We start from the raw sequence: 18,138 nt of genomic DNA on the forward strand, positions 1-18,138 counted from the left end.
TTGCGTGGCCCTGGTCCCAAGGATGGTTTTGACTGCTAAATGCAGAAACATTTGTGGGAATAGGACCTGGAGCTCAAGAACTCTTCCCTGTGAGCTGTACCACTGGGTTTGGGTTGGTTTGCTTTGTAAGCTGACTTCTCCATAGCCTTTTGGCAGGATGGATGTGAAGATCTGAATTTATATTTTGGGTGCAGAGTAGAGGGAGCTGTTCATACTCTGCAGAGGGGCAGAAGTTTGGAGCCTACTTTTTTTTAAGCCAGTCAGTGTCTAAGGAATAACCTGAAGCTGCTAAGAGGATTTTTTGATTCTTGCTTTAAGGTTCTTGACTTTTGTGGAGGGAGCATAGATACTTAATTTCTGTTTTCTGAATTCCAGTATTGCAATGCAGTATCTAAAAGTTAGGCTGCTACATCTTTTATTTGTAGCACTAAATAATTACTGGAATTCCTAGTTCCCCAGTCCTGTCCTTATCTGTATTGCGTTTTCCCATTAATCTGTTCTATAGAATGGAAATAATTTTTTTTCTAGCAATTTTAGGAAAAAGTGTTTAAAAAAATAAATTCCTATATAAATATAAATTTCTATACGCATTACAATTCTATGGCTGTTCACAGCTACCCAGTGTAGTCTTACAACCAAAGAAATTTGTTTTCTGAGGCATTTGACTGGTTTTAATTGTTAAATATTTCCTGTGTTTGTTCTGTAAATCACTCTTGACAAGCAATATTATTGCAAGCTGCAGTAGAACTTTGCAAATTCATACAAATGAGTGGGAGAGCTAATGGTTATTAATTAATTAATTTCTAAATTGAGCATCCTTAATTTGTATTGTCTAATGATTTACCATACTTTCTGTCCACTCATTTTTATGTATTCATAATGTATAGCACTTCAAATTAGTGAAGTCTTGGCAGTGTAAAACCTGGCTTCAGCAATGTTCCTGTTAAAAGAGGGAGATAATAGTGGTTTGTGAGTGGCTCTTAGCATCGGAGCATGAATTAATGAAAGACGGCATGTAATTATTGCAATGGGGGGAGAAATCAGAAGGTTTCTGTTTTCAGTGCACCAAACTCAAATTGTAAAATGTCTTTAGATTTTAAACGTTAACACCTCTCGGATGCATCCTAGTGTTACTGCTACGACAGCCATAACTTCTGTGGTGAGCTTCCTGTATGTCTTTAATTATGAAAGCTATTTGTAATCCTTCTTGAGACAGTTTGCCAGCTCTATTGTTTGCAGCAGGCTTGTATAATTTGGAAGAGAGAAGAGAGTAAAGAAGCGCCTTTTCTTTGTGCTGGGAAATTCTATTCAATGGCAGCCAAGTTATACATTGTTTAAAACTCGCCATTTCCCTTCTCTGCTTGTGTTTCTCAAAAAATACTGTCAGCAAGCCAAACGATAATTGAACATCAGCCTTCTAAAAAGCCTGGCAAGGCTGCAAATACAAGATGCAAAGGGCTAGGGGAAAGCTGTGGGGATGCAGGGTGGTGGAGGGAGGAGGAAAACTGGGCGAGTCCATCATGCTTCAGCCACTCTCTCTATCCTGGCACGTGGTGCCAGCTTGATCTTGAGGAACCCCATACTGGGCAGCCATCCTGGCATCCCAAAGGCAAAAGAGGGAAGGGACACTGCATGTGTATTCCGGTAAGATCTTTCCCTGTGTGATTACAGAGCTAACCGCTTGCCTCTTGTCTGAATTCCTGATCACAGATCCCTCCGAACTCATTGACTGCCCCAGTTGGATGTACAAGGGCACAGTATTACAGCAGTATCGTTGTTATTTCCAAGCTTCTCAGACCGTGACTTACTCTGTAACTTTTTTCTTCATGCTATCGAATATATTCATGCAGAAATATAGGGTCAAATGATAATGAAACATTATGGGGTTAAATTAATCTTTTAGTAGGTCCATTAATTTGATGGGATTACACAAGAGACTAGGTTGATTTATAATGTAAATGCATTTTAGTAAAAGGTATGGAAATGACTAAACGAACAATTGCATTTAAAGATGCATGACTCTAATCGAGTTTAATTTTAAACGGCTGAAAGAAAGGAATACATACCACTCTTTTGTTAAGCTAGAAATAAATAAAATACACTATAAGTGTTGGAGCTAATTAGTTAAGTGCTCAACTATTTAGTTCTTAAAACAAGATCACGCTTAAGTGCCTTAAGCTTTTATTAATTGCATGGACCCCAAAATCCCCTATAGTAATTGAAAATTTAATTACATACATTTTTTGTTCTTTTATGAATGGAAGCTTATTAAACTTTAAACACTTAAACATCTATTGAAATACCAGTGGCTATAAACAACATGCAATTCTAAATACTAATTAAACAGGAAGGCTAAATCACTATAAAGCTAAACTGAATTTTAAGTAACTTTGTACTTGTAAGTACTCCTATTTTTTTCATGCTGTGTAAGATTTACCATTTCCTCTCTAAGCGCCTCAGAAGTCCTGGGCAGTGTTCGTATCTGTCTGTACTGTGGCAGGCATGTTGCTTTGTGGATGTATTTGCAGTGGGGGTCAGTCCCTAGAGAATAAACTGGAGTTCAGGAAAGGAGACCAGCGTGGGCAGAGAGCTGTTTAAGTGGACAGCTAAAGCTGCTGGTGGCACCGACACGAGCAGAGGTTCATCTGCCTCTTGGAAGGGGTATGTGGTAGAATAATAAGACTGGCGAAAGGCAGGGAGACATGGCTTTGTGGGGTTGGTCAAGAAAGCAATGGTCTGTGCACCGCTGACTCACAAGATTTGTGATTTGGTAACAGGTACATGTTGAAAAGTCCTTAATTTTTGTTTTATAGAAACTTCACAGAACTGGGATCAGAGATTTTGATATCTGTATTCTGTTTTTCAGATCCAATATAATGCAAGTCTTTGTCAGTTGATCAACTGATTAACGGCTTAGTTAATTTTCTTTGGACAGATGTCTGACTTCTCAAATTAACCATTGCTTTGTGCATTTGTATTAACACAAGATAAAGACAGAATGAATCTCTCAGTTTAAACTATCTTCTACTTTTTAGATGGGGCTCTTTTTTGATGTAAAGGTTCACTTTTGCTTCTGCTTGGTCAACACAACAAGAACATTACTATGCTAAGGCTGAAGTCGGTTGCTCATACATCGACACAATGTTATCCTGTACCCAAAGCAAGTCTCTACTTAGAATATTTGAGATGCTGCCCATCACTGTATCACTATACTAGAACTTAAAATGCCTTTAGGGATAGCAGAAGTAACCTAGTGGGATGAACAACAGCAGAAGACACACCAGAATACAAATTCTTTTCAAGGAAAGTTCCAAGCATGGATTGTGAGCCCTGTCAGTTCATCAGGCAGATGCAGTTCCTTCCTTGTCAGAGTATTATACTCTAAATACTCAAACATGAAACACTTGATGTGTTTGTCTTCTGTGGCAACCACTGTTTTCATACTGTGTTTAAATACTCAGAGGTAGCTGTGATCTTGCCTTTTGATATGTGGACAAACACAACAGTTAATTTTTCTCAGCATAAAACAGCAGGAGCAGTTGAATTTAGAAGAAGGTACAGGTGCCACTCTCAGCAAGTGATGACTCCAGCTTCCTTCTTGCACCTCCAAGCCTGTTTTGGAAGATTCAGATCATCCAGGAGAAATGGTGAAAGGTCCACAATTGAAAATCTGTTTTCCAAACACCAGCACCTCAAAACAATAAGAAGGAAAAGATCCTTTCATTCCAGGGTGTCAGTGTTTTCTCTTTGCTCATGACAGTTCTCAGAATTGGTTCATTTCTTGTTGCAGCACCTCTGAGGAACCGATCTACTTCATTCAAGAGTTACTGATCTACCAAGCATTTACACAGCACACTTCCTCCCTAAAATGGTTTAGAAAAATCATCTTTTGTACCACCACTGAAAGGCAAGCGGTATTGTAGCTTCCTTATGGACTCAGAAACAGAGTGGCTGTGTAACTTTATCAAGAGGGTATCAAAGGTAGCAAAGGCTAGAAGTGGGGTATGGTTTCTTCCCTTTTCCCCAGCCAGTTTGATTCTTCTCTCTAGAAAACCAGAATGAAGATTCTACCAATTTTTTTAATAATATGTGATATACAAATACACAGGAGATGTTAGAAGCAAACCCCAGCTCTTTCTTAGTTGTGTCACTAGATGGCCCCACGTCTGAAGCAAACATCCCAGAAAACATCTGCTGTACTGGGAGACCTTTTGCCTGCTCTACCCAGTACTTTTTGCAGGTTCGCAAACACACGGAGAGGTATTAGCACAATCAGCTATTGTTTTATTTTAAAACTATCTCAAGTGTTTAAATTAGCAGGAGAATGCTATACAATATCCACTGCTGTGTACAGAGCAGAGGGAGCAGATAGGTCTAATCCGACAACTGAAAGGCACGCTAAAGAGGTGAGTTGGTTTTGCAGTACGTTGCACCACCCAAAAGCACCTTTGCTTGTAGGAATAAATGATTCTTCAGTATCTGCAGCTTACTATAATGATGCTTCCTTCCAAGAGACCGGGAAGGATAGGGTAATTGCCTTCCCATATGGATATTCCTTTTATGCATCTTGTGGCATTTAAAAACATAAGCCTTGGTCAGTAGTAATTGTTTGGCTTGTTTGTGTGCCAGGCACTGGCAGAGAGCAGCAGAAGTCGTTGCTACAAATGCTGGGGCTCTGTTTCCAGTATGAAGAGGACAAAGATTTGTGGGATTGTCACCCACAGGTTCCTAACACTTGGGCTAGGCTTTTTCTTGGGGATGCATGCAGGCACTGTTCGATTGGGGTAGAAGGGAGAGAAACTGGGGGTGGAAGTGGGAGTCTGTGTCTGCATTACTGTGCAATGTGATCAGGAATATATACGTGCAATGCAAGCAACAGAAACTACTGCTCTTTCCCCATCCACTAAGTGCCGCTCTTTCATGCTCACACTGGGTCCTCATAAGTAATCATAGAATGATAGAATATCTCAAGTTGGAAGGGACCCATAAGGATCATCGAGTCCGACTCCCAGTGCTGAATGCCAGCATCCTAAAAGAGAAAGGAAATAATTTATTTGCCTAAATGTGGGTTTGGCCATACCTGCTTTTCCTGTGGTCCCAGCTTCAAATCCCAATGAGGCAGACCAAAGTTGATATGCTGATTTCTAGAGCTTTCCTTGTACAACTTCTGTTATGACCCTAAAATCTCAGGGTTTCTGTGCAGACACTCAGCATATATGGCATGTTTCATCAGAGTAAGGCTTTGCTCCAGTGTCTTACAAGATTTCTGTTTCCACGGCCCCTTTTGCTCTACTTGATATTGCACTTTATGCTCCCCCAGATGTAGCTGCACTGAATGATGACAAAGATGTTTTACACTGCCTTGTTTTTATCGCTGAACCATTTGTGAATGACTCTGGGTTCTCCAATCTGTGTGAAGAAATCCACGGGACTGACTCCATGTTGAAATTTCTGCATGTTGGGACCTGACTTTGGTCACTCCTGTGTTAAAATTGGGCGAGTTTGGTGTTATCCCAGACTACTAATTCTTCAGGTGCTCCGTGTTTCACTTGTTGTGTATAAATATCGAGGCCCATGAAATGGGAGGTGCCAACAGTGTTACAGCTGGTCTTTGTAGTGTAGTCGTGCAGATCCCAGACCTGTTCTCCATCCCCCCTTCTCCAAGCACTCGGAAAACGGGTTTCTAGTTGCAAGGGAAGGACACAGCCATGCTGGAGCACGAGGTTTCCTTGCACAGCTCTTGGAGACACTGTGCATGAGGTGTGCAAGTGTCCTACCCCGAAATTCGCAGCAGCCTGAACATATTGGAGATGCATAACCATAGTAAGGGAAGTAAGTTATTTTTTCAACCTCAAAGTAATTTTCTCTTCTCTAGAAAAAGGTTTCTATCCATCCAGTAGCCCTGATAATGTGTAAGAAAAATGACATTGAAAACCACTTTCCTTCTGTTTATTAACAGTGAGTTGTTTTACAGTTCTTACATGCTGTTGTCTTAATTTGTTTGTTTCCACAGGCTACATTTAGATGCTGTTTACAGCAATAAAGACAATATTACATTTGATCTAGAGTTCTGTCTTAATTCACAGGATGAGATGCGAACAGAAGCTCGTCGAAAAAATCTCCTCATTCTAATTTTGCATTATTTAATGGAGGAAGGGTATGTTTTTTAAATAATAGGGGTATGTTTTTTAAATAATAGTGCTCTACATTTGTGGGTTTGTGTGTGTCTGACCTCCCGTCATGTGTCCTTCTGTCCTCTGTTGGGTGGATGGACAGCATGGCCCTTTGGTTTGATGTGAGTAAGAGATAAACTACTGTTACGTATCTTGGCAATTTACTTTGCTAAATTGTTTCAGTTTCTGGAACAAAAATGTCCTATATAATTTAAAAATACTTTAGACCAATCAGCAAAGGGTTTTTAAATAGAGTTTATGCTTTTATAATAAATAGAGTTGTGGACAGGTTAAAAATACCATATAGTTACTAATGCCATTGTTTGCTTTTTCTCTCAAAAATCAGAATAAGATAATGACTCTCAGTTTTTTGATCTTTGTTTTTTTGAAATTACCAGGTATGTCGATGCTGCAAATGCTTTGGAACAAGAGACGAAATTAAGTTTACGTGGCTTTGAAGTTTGTGACAACATTGATCTTGAGACAATTTTGATGGAATATGAAAGCTATTACTTTGTAAAATTTCAAAAGTATCCTAAAATTACCAAAAAGGTCCTGGACACTGGTACGTGGCTGTGTTCCAAAAAGAAAGCTTTTGTTTCCAAAGCCTAAAATGTGTATTTGCCTGATATACTCACCGCCGTTCTCGTGTATGTCAACGTTTAATGTTTGAAATCTCTTACAGAGCTATAGTTCTAGCACACAGGACATAAGAATTGAGAGGTGGAGCTTTGAGCCCTTCTGTTCTTCCTTCTCTCTTTATATAGAGGAAAAAGAAGGTGATATTTTTCTGTCTTTTAAAAACTGCTTTGATATTGGAAAATGCCATGTAACCGCAAAGTATCAGGGCATAGATATATTCACTTTCTTCTCATGGGGAGAGAATACTAAGTCTGTTCTATTTTTGATTTAATTTTTAAATTAAAATAACCCACTTAAATGAAATAGTATAACTTAGCTCATCCAAGCTAGTGCTTAAAAGTTTATCACCACTAGTCTCATTAACCATTTATTTTGCACATTTTCATATACTAAAGGTAATGTGCCAAACAAGTAATAGGTTTATTTGCTCTAAAGGACTTAAAGTCTGAGGTATAAATGAATGATACAGAATAAGGCAAATCAGGACATCAGTGTTTTGTTATGACCCTGAGAGCCAGAATGGTTTCGTACTTGAGCACAAAATGTGACTTATAGAAGCCGTAAGAACAACTGGATAAGAGTCAGTTATGAAGAGCTTGGAGGGCGCAGAAAACACCAACATCTCTACCTATTTGTCTTGTAAGAAAAATATAATCATTAGAGAAGGGGATGATTGGCCAGGGAACATCTCTGAGCAGTTGTCATGGTTTCATATGGCTGCCAGCAACTTTGAAATCACAGGTAAATGAAACATTATATAAATATAGTAAAATTACCTGTATAGGTGAAATGATTTTGAAAGGTACTAAAGCTACTAGTCATCATTACGGTCATGGTGATGTAGAAGATCAGTACTAGCTGGAAGCAAGCATTAGCTACATGAAAAAGAGATTTATGGCTAGAACCTGTTGATTGGCGTTAATACAAAGAGGAGCTATCTTGCAGGACAAAACCAAAGGGATCTGTTATGAATCAAGAAGGAAAACGTATTACAAAGCATTTGTCTCATCATTCTTAGTCAAACTGAGTGGTAGCCAAGGCTCGATGCATGATCCAAGTGAAAGAACAATTCCGAAAAAGCCACTTTTAGACACTTACAAGAACTCAGTATCCGTTTTTTGGTCAGTAAAGCTACTCAGACATGGGGCACTCTGCCATTAGCCAAGCCCAGAAGTGCAACCACGCTGGCAGGGATGTATCATCCTTTTTCCCTGAAGCCTAAGCAGCCTCCCTCCTGCACGTGTCTCTAGAGAAGCTGCTGCCTGGTTCTTTGTGACCTGCCTTAAATTGTGTCCACGGTCAGCTCGTGGTATATGCAGCCCAAACAAAATGAATAGTGTGGTGCTCCTTCCTACTAAATTCTTTGTAATACTCTCAGCAAGTCCTACGGAATCCACTCGTTTCCATGCTGAATTGCAGTTTGCAGTGTTGTAGATGTAGCCGCAGGATTACAAGTTTCACGCATGGGCTCTGCTGCCTCTCAGTACACCGTGTTCCCAAGCTCTTTCAGTGAAACAGCTGTTTGGGAAGGATTATTTTCTGTAAGTGCATGAGAATCTGGGTGCAAGAGCATTGTACAGAGAACACTGGTAGGAGATGTGTTTTGGAACAACTAGGTGCATGCTAGTATGATACAAACCCTTGGCTTTGTGAGTTCACATCTGGGCTTTGTGAGTTTGACGTTTTGTGAAGAAAGTTTTTCTTTGACAGAAATCGTTTCAAATGATCTAAGTGCAAAAAATAGCATAGTTTGATAACCACCATTGCAATGTGACATTTATGCTGTCTTGGTATGTTGAACATGATAAAATTACTCTTAAGAAGAGTGAGGTAAAGTCTTATTTCCCAATTCAGCAATGAAAAAATTATTAGCATTAAATAAGCATTCTGTGAGATATATTAAATTAGTTTATTGTGCTTAATCTAATTTCTGGTAGTGTTCATTTTACTGTGAAAATGATACTGGTTTTAAAATGTAAGCAAAGAAACCAAAGACTGAATGAGCCTAAAATTTAACAAGCCTGAAGCCAAACTGCTCTCTCCAATATCAGTTTGTTTTCAAAACATTTTTGCAAGCTTGCATTGCTTATAATCACGCTGTTCCTGTTTATGCATTGTTATTTCCAAGGTCATTACTGTGTGCTCAAAAATATTTTTGAAGGAGAAAAAAAAAAAAACCAAGTTGCCCTTTTTTATATCCTTAATTATTTTCCATTTTAATATTAATTTTGCCACAGCAGAAAATAAACAGCAGCTGAGAATTGGAGGAAGACCAAGAAGGTAAGAGAAATGCGTGGGGGTTTTTTCTGGGCAGAAAATTTTCCTATAAAAGCAATATGCAGCGTGGTTAAAATAATGTTGTGATACCGTAGGAATAGTAAAGCCTAGAGTCACGCTGCTGATTGCGTGGTGCATTTGTCTGTATCTTTTAGAGGAAAATAGAGACTTATTTCTGAACTGGAGATGCAGACAATTTACAAAGTTTCTGCAGTGTGGATAAGGTAGGGTGGCGTGTCTGAAAGCAGTAAGCATTGAACTTTGCTGTGATTAAAATTGATGCCTTAACTTCAGTGGGAGCAAAGTTAGCCCAAAACTGCTTTATTTGAAAACTCTGCCTTTTTAATCTTTCGGTATTTTGAAGGAAAAAAAGTTGTGAAAGCCTTTCAAGATATTATTTTTTTAATTCTAGAGCAGCAAGCTCTTCTCAGAATCTCCCAAGGCTCAAACATCAGACAGTGCAACGACCATTGTCAAAAACTTCACCTGGGAGTACAACAGAATTTCAGTCATCCGCCAAGGAGAGCCCCAAACAGGTTTAAACGTGTCTTATCTTGGCAGCATTACAGTTAAAATTAACGTGGTTTTATTTTGAAAGGCTATAGGCAGCGAGAGGATGTGAGTTACACAATTAATAATTGTGTAACTAATGGGTTTTACTAATTATGTAATTTAAGGATTATAGATGCAAGACTTCAGCAGAATATGCTTTCTGGCTGTAAGTTGGGGAGCAAGTCACAGGCAAAAATTAGAGGAAAAGGAGTCATATAATCCAATCTATGCTGAAAGCAACCAGAGTTTTCCCATTAACACCAGTAGATTCATCCTTTAGTGCCTGAAAGCAAGGCGAACAAACCAAGTAGAAAGTCTGCTGTCAGTTGTAAGCATCTTCACAGTGCATAAGGTGTTTGAGATTGGGGGAGTAACTTGGCTCTGTAATTTTCAGTTTTGTGAGTCTCATTTTGTAAGATTGCTGTGAAAACTACTTTATTACCGTCCCTTACAGAGGAGGGAGCAGGAACAGCAGGTTGGTGGGCAAGCACCGTGTCTGTTGTAGCTTTTGAGGAACTGCGAGAAGGAGAGCCTCTTTTTTTAAGTCCTTTTTTTGCATATTCCTGCATAGAGTGGATCTCATCTCTGACCAGTTCTCTTGCCCTTTAAAAAACTTAGCTTTTGGACACTACAGCAATGACTGCTATGAAGTGAATGTCAAAGTAATTTATAATCCTAAAACAGCTCCTCATTTCTGAGTGGAGATGCTATACCTTATACTTGCCTGTTGTTTCCACTGTTCATTAAGTGTTTCTTCTCATAGCTATGTAAAATGCAGATTTCTACAACTTAGAATGAAATGTAAGAATAATAATACGCATGAAATATCTTGAATGCTGAGCTCTAGAGCCATGGCTTTCACCACTGCTGTCTGCAGTCAGATGAAGTCTAACTACATGTACAACGGTGTTTGTCTGACAAATATGGGATTACTGTTGCAACTTCCATGTAATGATACAGCTCATCTGGGCATGTATGAAGAGGTGGGATGATACCTATAATGGGATATCTGCAACTCATCTACTTGGCAACACATCTGTTTTAAAATTGATTTTTCTTTAGAATAATGACAATGCAGTTACTCTGGAGCAATCTGACTTCGGCTTAAGCATCTCAGCAATCAACAAAACTGGAGGAGACAGCACTCACCCAAGAAGGGTTGGTGGAAACCTAGTATGTGATTTATGATATAAATGTGTACGTAGAAAAAACATATGCAAGTTTTTCACAAATATCAAATGCAAGCTTTTTGTGTCTATTTTTTTTTTAATATATAAAATCTTCCTGTATAATTAGCTGAAGGGTCAATTTTATGATTTGGACAGTAATTCTTTGCATAGGAGGCTCTACTTGCATTAAATAGTATTTCAAACATTGTCAAGAAGCAAAAATATTTCTGGTTTTAAAACCCAGTGGCAATAGCTAAACTTGAAGATAAATTTCAGATTCCTGAATGAGATGATAAGAGGCTCTGCAGTTAAATTGTTGCAATGACTGAGGAGATGTGTGTTCTTCTCCCACTGCTACCACAGATTCTGTGGTCCGTTTTTGCCATATTTAGGACTGTATGTGCAGTAAGGAAACTAATTGCTGTAATGGCAAGCAAAACTTGGTCCACTGCAGTTTTAACAGTTAAAGCCTGTCAAAATACTATTTTCTCCTTTAGGGCCAAGTAATTGACTTCCATGGGATGATTCAGGATGCTGTCAAAGTATCATCAAATGGAATAGCCTTGAACAGCCTTAATTGTGATCCCGATCCTTCAGTAAGTGTTTCTCTTCATATTTCCATCCAATGAACATGAACATCAGTTTTATATAACCAGGGACAGAATAAAATACCGCAATGATGTTGTCTTTGTTCCCAAGTGCTAAAAAAGGGCTTAGATTTCTAAGTGGTGTATTTCCTTCTGGAGTGGACTTGATGCTGGTCTAATTTGTTGACAGTTTTTTTCTCTTTGAGTAAGACAACAATTACAAGTGATACCTTATGATTCACAAAAAAAATTGCAGGAACCCACAGAACATCTGAGGGTGAAATACTGGTTCCTTTGAATTCAGTATGTTATTTAGTGTTCATCTCAGCTGAGGCAAGAACAGAGTTTAGATGGTTGAGACAGAAAATTTTCAGTAAAGTAATCATTCCTTGACACAAGCCATAGCTTCTAGGACAGTGCATCCAACTTACTCAGTGCCACTCCGCCTGGCAACTGCTACACTTCAAGACACTTTCAAAACAGAGTATGTGGCAATGTGGTGAACCATATTTACATTTTTCACTCCTCTTAACCTATGTAGGGCATGTTTAGGACTAATGTGCAATAAGAAAGCTGCTCATTTTAATGTTAAGTCAGGATTAGATTCTGTAAGATGAAAAGATGAGTTACTGCAAATATGGCTTACTTCAAAATCTTTATTATTATCCGTATTTTTACAGCTTTAAAAGTTGATATTATGATGTATCAGGTTTTTTGAAACTATTTCATAGTTTGTCTGTTTAAAAATAATTGAAGTCTGATAAGAACTTATGTTTGTCTTTTTTAGGAACGATTATTGAAACCCCTTAGTGCTTTTATTGGCATGACTGGTGAGATGAGAGAACTTGCAGCAGTTGTAAGCAAAGTAAGATCGGATCTCCATTTCAGTTGTATAGAGATCTTGGTTTCTTTGTCAGCTGAGAATGCTGTTTGTTTCTTTTTACTGTCACTGATAGTGCTTATTCTTGAATGTGCAAGCTGTTTCTCTTATCATGAGACTCCCAACAAGTCATTTCTTTACATGTAACGATGCTTCTTTCTGATACACAATGGGAGGAAGTAATTAAGACCATTCCTTTCTAATGGGGAACATGTAATCTAATCGTGCTGTACCCATGAGACTACCATAGCTTTTCCCTTTGTTCTTATTGCTACAGAAAACGTACAATACTTCACTGAAAAGAGAGATTTAAATATATTAGCTAATACCAACTGTTATCTAATGTATTATCTAACTGTGATCGAATGGTGGGAAAAACCTTGATTCAACTCTGTGGGTGCAGTTTCCATTCAAGGCATTGGGCTGTGGTCAGTGTGCATGGTGTGCCGGTATCGCGGCAATATCCGGATTCTGAGTGTATCTGCTAGATACCATGTACCAAAATTATTAAACCCTGATATTCCCGCATTGTTTATAATACTGGTCCTATGCCTTGCTTTGCGCTGCCTGCGTGATCTGGCCTCCTCGTCTTTCCTCACTTGGCGCAGTTGAGAGATGCGATTACTGTAGGCTCTGCAAGCAGTGCCCTTCCCTCATCCCGGCACAGGAGCTGCGTGAGCAGCGTCAATAATACACTGTATCCCAGGGCAGACTGGGGATTCTTCCAGGATGGGCAGTTTGGCACCTGGAGGGAATCCCAGCATTGTCAGCACCATTTCATTTCACTCGTGGGTTGAGGTGCAGTCTAGCAAACAGGCCCTGGGCTACTGGGGATCAGCCTGGCTACGAAGCAGGTAAATGTTTTGCATGCATCACCTCCCAAACCCCAGGAGGCACTTATCCAAAAGGCTTCACAGTATCACAATATTTGATGGTGTTGTGACTCTTTCTGGATATAAGCATCGGAAATGGTGTCAGCTGTTGCTCCCACATACTTAAGATCAGCTGTTTAAGAAGCCTGGAAGACTTTTGCTGACTGATTTGTTATAGCTGTGTATGGCCCAAATTCTTGGTCTGCAAGTTTTGGATTTGCAGTTCAGTAGAACTGAAGTCTAAGAAATTTCCAACCTTAAAGTAAGAAAACTCTCATTCATTTCTCATGGTTTTTTAAATTGTGTTGGTATGTTCCTAGTTGCTATGGTAATCAACACTGTATAAATCAATAAAAATAAATAGCATGTGGTATCTATTTCACAACGCAATCTAATTTAATTTGGAAACAGTTATGGAAGTCTCTACTTAGTATCATAAATCTGATTCATCTTAATTTGCTGTTAATAGAAAGAGAAAGTATAATCTACTCTATATAAATAATTTTTCTAATTGTATTAAATCAAATTTTCCCCTCGGATATAAGCACATAATTTTTCTTCAGTCTCTGGGGACTGCCTGTTTTTATTGGAGAGCAGAATTTATCCCAAGTATTTGTATTGAGGATATGATATTTTCTGCAGAACAATTAGTCTCTGGAACGCAAAGCCACAAAATATTACTAAGGCAAATGGAAAGATTCATAGAAGATTTGGAAAGTTTGATGAATTAAATGAAATTAATTTAGTGAGTACTTCAGGGCATAGACTAATTACCGACTATCTTTTGATAGATGCTTAGGGGAAAATTTTCCTCCTGTTACAGAGTTTCTCACAGCTTTTCCTGCACGTATAAAATCTTGCATAGTATGGAGTAAATAACAATTTTTCACTGCTACTTATAAGTAATAGGTACAGCCATAAAGTCACTGAGCATCAAGTTTAAAACAAAAGTATTTCCACATTGCACATAATTAAACTGTGGAACTCATTACTACAGAATAAGCATGTTCAAAAAAGACGTAAGAGAAATTCACTGAAGAATGAATGTCAAAGGATGTTTGAGCTCAAAGACTAAGATGTAATTTTAATTATCAAAGTCCTTCAGTTGCAGATTTTGGTGGATGTAAATATGAACCAACATGTCACTCCTATTGCTTATACTTTTTTTTAAACATCCAATACTTGCCAGCATCAGAGACAAAATATTAGGGTTGGTGAACCTTCATATCATGATAGCTCTTCATATGTGAGTTGGTTACTAAAACCAACTAACAGAAAACAGATCTGAGAAACAGATCTGCTCAGCATATACATTTGGCAGTGTATATGCTCTTAGGGAAACTAGGGGCTTGAGGGGAAGCAAGGCACAATGTAGCAGGTCTGTAGAAATGCTTGCTGTGGGTCCTTTCCTCTTGGGAGGTCCCTAGTACGTAGGGTTAAATAATACAGTTTGTATCACTTAATAGTACTCTTATTTTACAACTGAGTTGATTCTTTTACTTTGCCAGCGGTCATTATTCTAGCGCAGAAGAAGTTTTACTAACGGGATGCGATGTATGTTGCAGGACATTTATCTCCATAATCCAAACGTGAAGTGGGATGATATTATTGGACTGGATGCAGCTAAAAGGCTAGTCAAGGAAGCAGTTGTTTATCCCATCAGGGTAAGGCGCTAAATAGTTTTCAGAAAACTAGTGTTGGGCTCGTTAGCGTTTTCCTTGTAATTACAGTGGTGTCACAGAGTTCTCACTATTTCTGTGCTTTTGTAGGCAGTTCATGTTAGAACTATTCCTGTTCCTGTTTCATCTGGCAATGGCATACGCATTCTCCTATAGGAAAATGGCCTTTCAATATTAAAATTGTAAGTGTTGGGTCCTATTCTTTGGCACCTTTGGCAATGTAAGAGGTGCTGGATTTGGCCTATATTAGTTCAATGGAAAATGACTTACAGAAGAGAATATCAAACCAATTGCATTTGAAGAATTCACTTAAAACAGATTTCAAATGGTAAATACAGTGTTTTTCTCAGTACTCAGATCATATGTATTATGTTGTTTTGGGGGGGGTTTATCCCCCTCTCTTCAAATTTCTTAGGTTTCCTGAATGCGTTAGGAGCAGTGGAGGTAGGGGTTAGAATCCCTTGCATTTTGTTAGAGATGATACATTTTTAATCCCTGAATTACTTTTCTGTTTCCACAGTACCCACAGCTGTTTACTGGCATTCTGTCTCCTTGGAAAGGATTATTGCTGTATGGACCACCAGGTATGGAGAGCTTTATACCATATCCGTTTGTTTATCACTGCTTCTCATTTTGTCCCATGGATAAATCATTGATGCTAATTAGATCAAATGTGTTAATAAAGAACATGTTCTGTAATGTAAAATAAAAGGAGACAATGTTGGATGATTACATCTGACACTCAAACCTGTCCGTTTGCCTTTCTCACAACCCTTGACTATTTCTACACCTGAATCTTCCAAAAACAGTGCTTATACTAATCATTTAGAGGAGTGAGAACTCATATCGCTGTTTTTACTCAGCTTGGACCATATCAATCAAGTTTGGCTTGACCTGATCTTATGAAATGTGAATAAATCTGACATGGACTCACCTTCTTATGGAAAATGTCCTTCCTTTCTTCTGCGTTTGGGGGTTGTTTTGGAAATGGGGTGGAAGCTTTGCCTTCTGCTATGCTAGCTGGGTGTTTTCCGTGTCAGCACAGCTTCACTGCTCCCTCTGCTCCACTTTGACACAAGCACTACCACCGTGAGTGTGGCTGGGAGGGGACAGAGGGCACAAGTACCGCCTGAGGCAGGTTGCAAAGGCTGTCGCTGCAGTAAACTCCATTTGTTCCTGTGAATGTTTAGATGTACTTGCCACAGAAGGCATCTGACCATTTCAGCACGTAGTACTTCAAAATTTGGGGAATGCATTTGCAGTGCTGTATTACCTGAGTTTCTCCAGACAGTCCTGGAAGGGCCACAAAATGATCAGAGGGCTGGAACACCTCTCCTGTGAGGACAGGCTGAGAGAGTTGGGGTTGTTCAGCCTGGAGAAGAGAAGGCTCCGGGGAGACCTTATTGCGGCCTTTCAATACTTAAAGGGGGCTTAGAAGAAAGATGGGGACAGAGTTTTTAGTAGGGCCTGTAGCGATAGGACAAGGGGTAATGGTTTTAAACTAAAAGAGTGGAGATTTAGACCAGATAGAAGGAAGAAATGTTTTATGATGAGGGTGGTGAAACACTGGCACAGGTTGCCCAGAGAGGTGGTAGATGCCCCATCCCTGGCAACGTTCAAGGTCAGGTTGGACGGGGCTCTGAGCAACCTGATCTAGTGGAAGATGTCCCTGCTCATGGCAGGGGGTTGGACTCGATGACCTTTAAAGGTCTCTTCCAACCCAAACTATTCTATGATTCTATGACTTTTTCTATTTTAATATTTTTATCTGACTGGTAGTAGGATGAGGGGAATTATTCAAACATTTGCATAGTATTTCTTTGGAGAGTGAATTTCTTCAACGCTGTTGTTTGTAGGTACTGGAAAAACTTTGCTTGCTAAGGCTGTTGCCACAGAATGCAATACAACCTTTTTCAACATATCAGCATCCACCATTGTCAGCAAATGGAGGGGTGATTCAGAAAAACTTGTCCGGGTAAGAATTATTATCTCATTTATTATACTTTAACAAACATCAGGTTCCCACTTAAAGAACTGGAGCTTAACACAGAACTGGAAAGTGAGTATTCCTCTGATACTCATAATCTTTCCTGTCTTGGACAAAACATGTGACTCTAGTTCTTAAAATGGGAATAACATCACTTCTGCAGAAGTCTTACAATGAATTCTTGCTGTGGAATTTTAGTTCTGTAATGTAAAATGAAGCAGATGTCCTGAAGGCAGCAAAGATTTTTGACTCGCTGAATAAGAGACAGGCAAGCAGAGTTCCTAACTAAAGTAGTGTTGCTTAGTGACCCCTTCAAAGCGCTTCACATCCTTTCTGCAAGGGTTGGCTCCTAGGCTCCCTACAAAATGTTATTTAGATTCCCAAATTCCCTACTATTCTTAGTCTTCAGGTGTGGTGGTTTAACCCCAGCCAGCAACTAAGCACCATGCAGCCGCTCGCTCACTCCCCCCACCCAATGGGATGGGGGAGAGAATTGAAAAAAAAACCTCATGGGTTGAGATAAAGACAGTTTAATAGGACAGAAAGGAAGTAAAAATAATGATAATGATAATAATAGTAATATGACAATAATAATACTGAAAGAATTGGACTATACAAAACAAGTGATGCACAATGTAGTTACTCACCACTTGCCGACCGATGCCCAGTTAGTTCCCGAACAGCGATCCGCCCCTCCCGGCCAACTCCCCCCAGTTTATATACTGGGCATGACGTCATATGGTATGGAATATCCCTTTGGCCAGTTTGGGTCAGCTGTCCTGGCTGTGTCCCCTCCCAGCTTCTTGTGCCCCTCCAGCCTTCTTGCTGGCTGGGCATGAGAAGCTGAAAAATCCTTGACTTAGTAGTAGTCTAAGTATGAACACTGCTTAGCAACAACTAAAAACATCAGTGTGTTATCAACATTATTTTCCTACTAAATCCAAAACACAGCACTATACCAGCTACTAGGAAGAAAATTAACTCTATCCTAGCCGAAACCAGGACATCAGGGCACAGAATTGGCAAAGAATTCCCTTGTCACAAAGATCTGACAGTCAAACACAGATGTAACGTTGTTTTAAGGAAGGTAGTTTGATGGTAAATGGGTAAATGTATTTTTGCATATAGACTAGCAAGTAGCATGCATGGCTCAACTGTGGTACAAAAAAATTCAGGGATTCAGCTGTAGCATCCTTGCCCTAAGATGCCCATCCTAATCTCTCCGTAATGTCCACCATTTCAGTGTAAGAAATCCACGAGCTCTTAGCCTTCCTTTACGCTCATCACTTACGCTACATTTCCAATAGGTGCAGAGCTCTT

At 39.2% G+C, this 18,138-nt stretch overlaps 1 protein-coding gene across 1 annotated transcript in view; it reads left to right on the top strand.

The window, feature by feature from the left end:
• The window catches only part of KATNAL2 (katanin catalytic subunit A1 like 2), a 32,796-nt gene that overhangs the window by 979 nt on the left and 13,679 nt on the right, over positions 1-18,138 (top strand). Inside the window, exons 2-11 of the mRNA XM_050913106.1 lie at positions 6,087-6,157; positions 6,572-6,738; positions 9,053-9,095; positions 9,505-9,628; positions 10,707-10,802; positions 11,311-11,409; positions 12,188-12,265; positions 14,718-14,816; positions 15,352-15,415; positions 16,688-16,806. Coding sequence (XP_050769063.1) covers positions 6,087-6,157; positions 6,572-6,738; positions 9,053-9,095; positions 9,505-9,628; positions 10,707-10,802; positions 11,311-11,409; positions 12,188-12,265; positions 14,718-14,816; positions 15,352-15,415; positions 16,688-16,806 — 960 coding nt within the window. The remainder of the gene's footprint in view (positions 1-6,086; positions 6,158-6,571; positions 6,739-9,052; positions 9,096-9,504; positions 9,629-10,706; positions 10,803-11,310; positions 11,410-12,187; positions 12,266-14,717; positions 14,817-15,351; positions 15,416-16,687; positions 16,807-18,138) is intronic.

Source organism: Gymnogyps californianus, chromosome Z (genome assembly GCF_018139145.2).
Source record: "Gymnogyps californianus isolate 813 chromosome Z, ASM1813914v2, whole genome shotgun sequence".
Taxonomy (NCBI): Eukaryota; Metazoa; Chordata; class Aves; order Accipitriformes; family Cathartidae; genus Gymnogyps; species Gymnogyps californianus.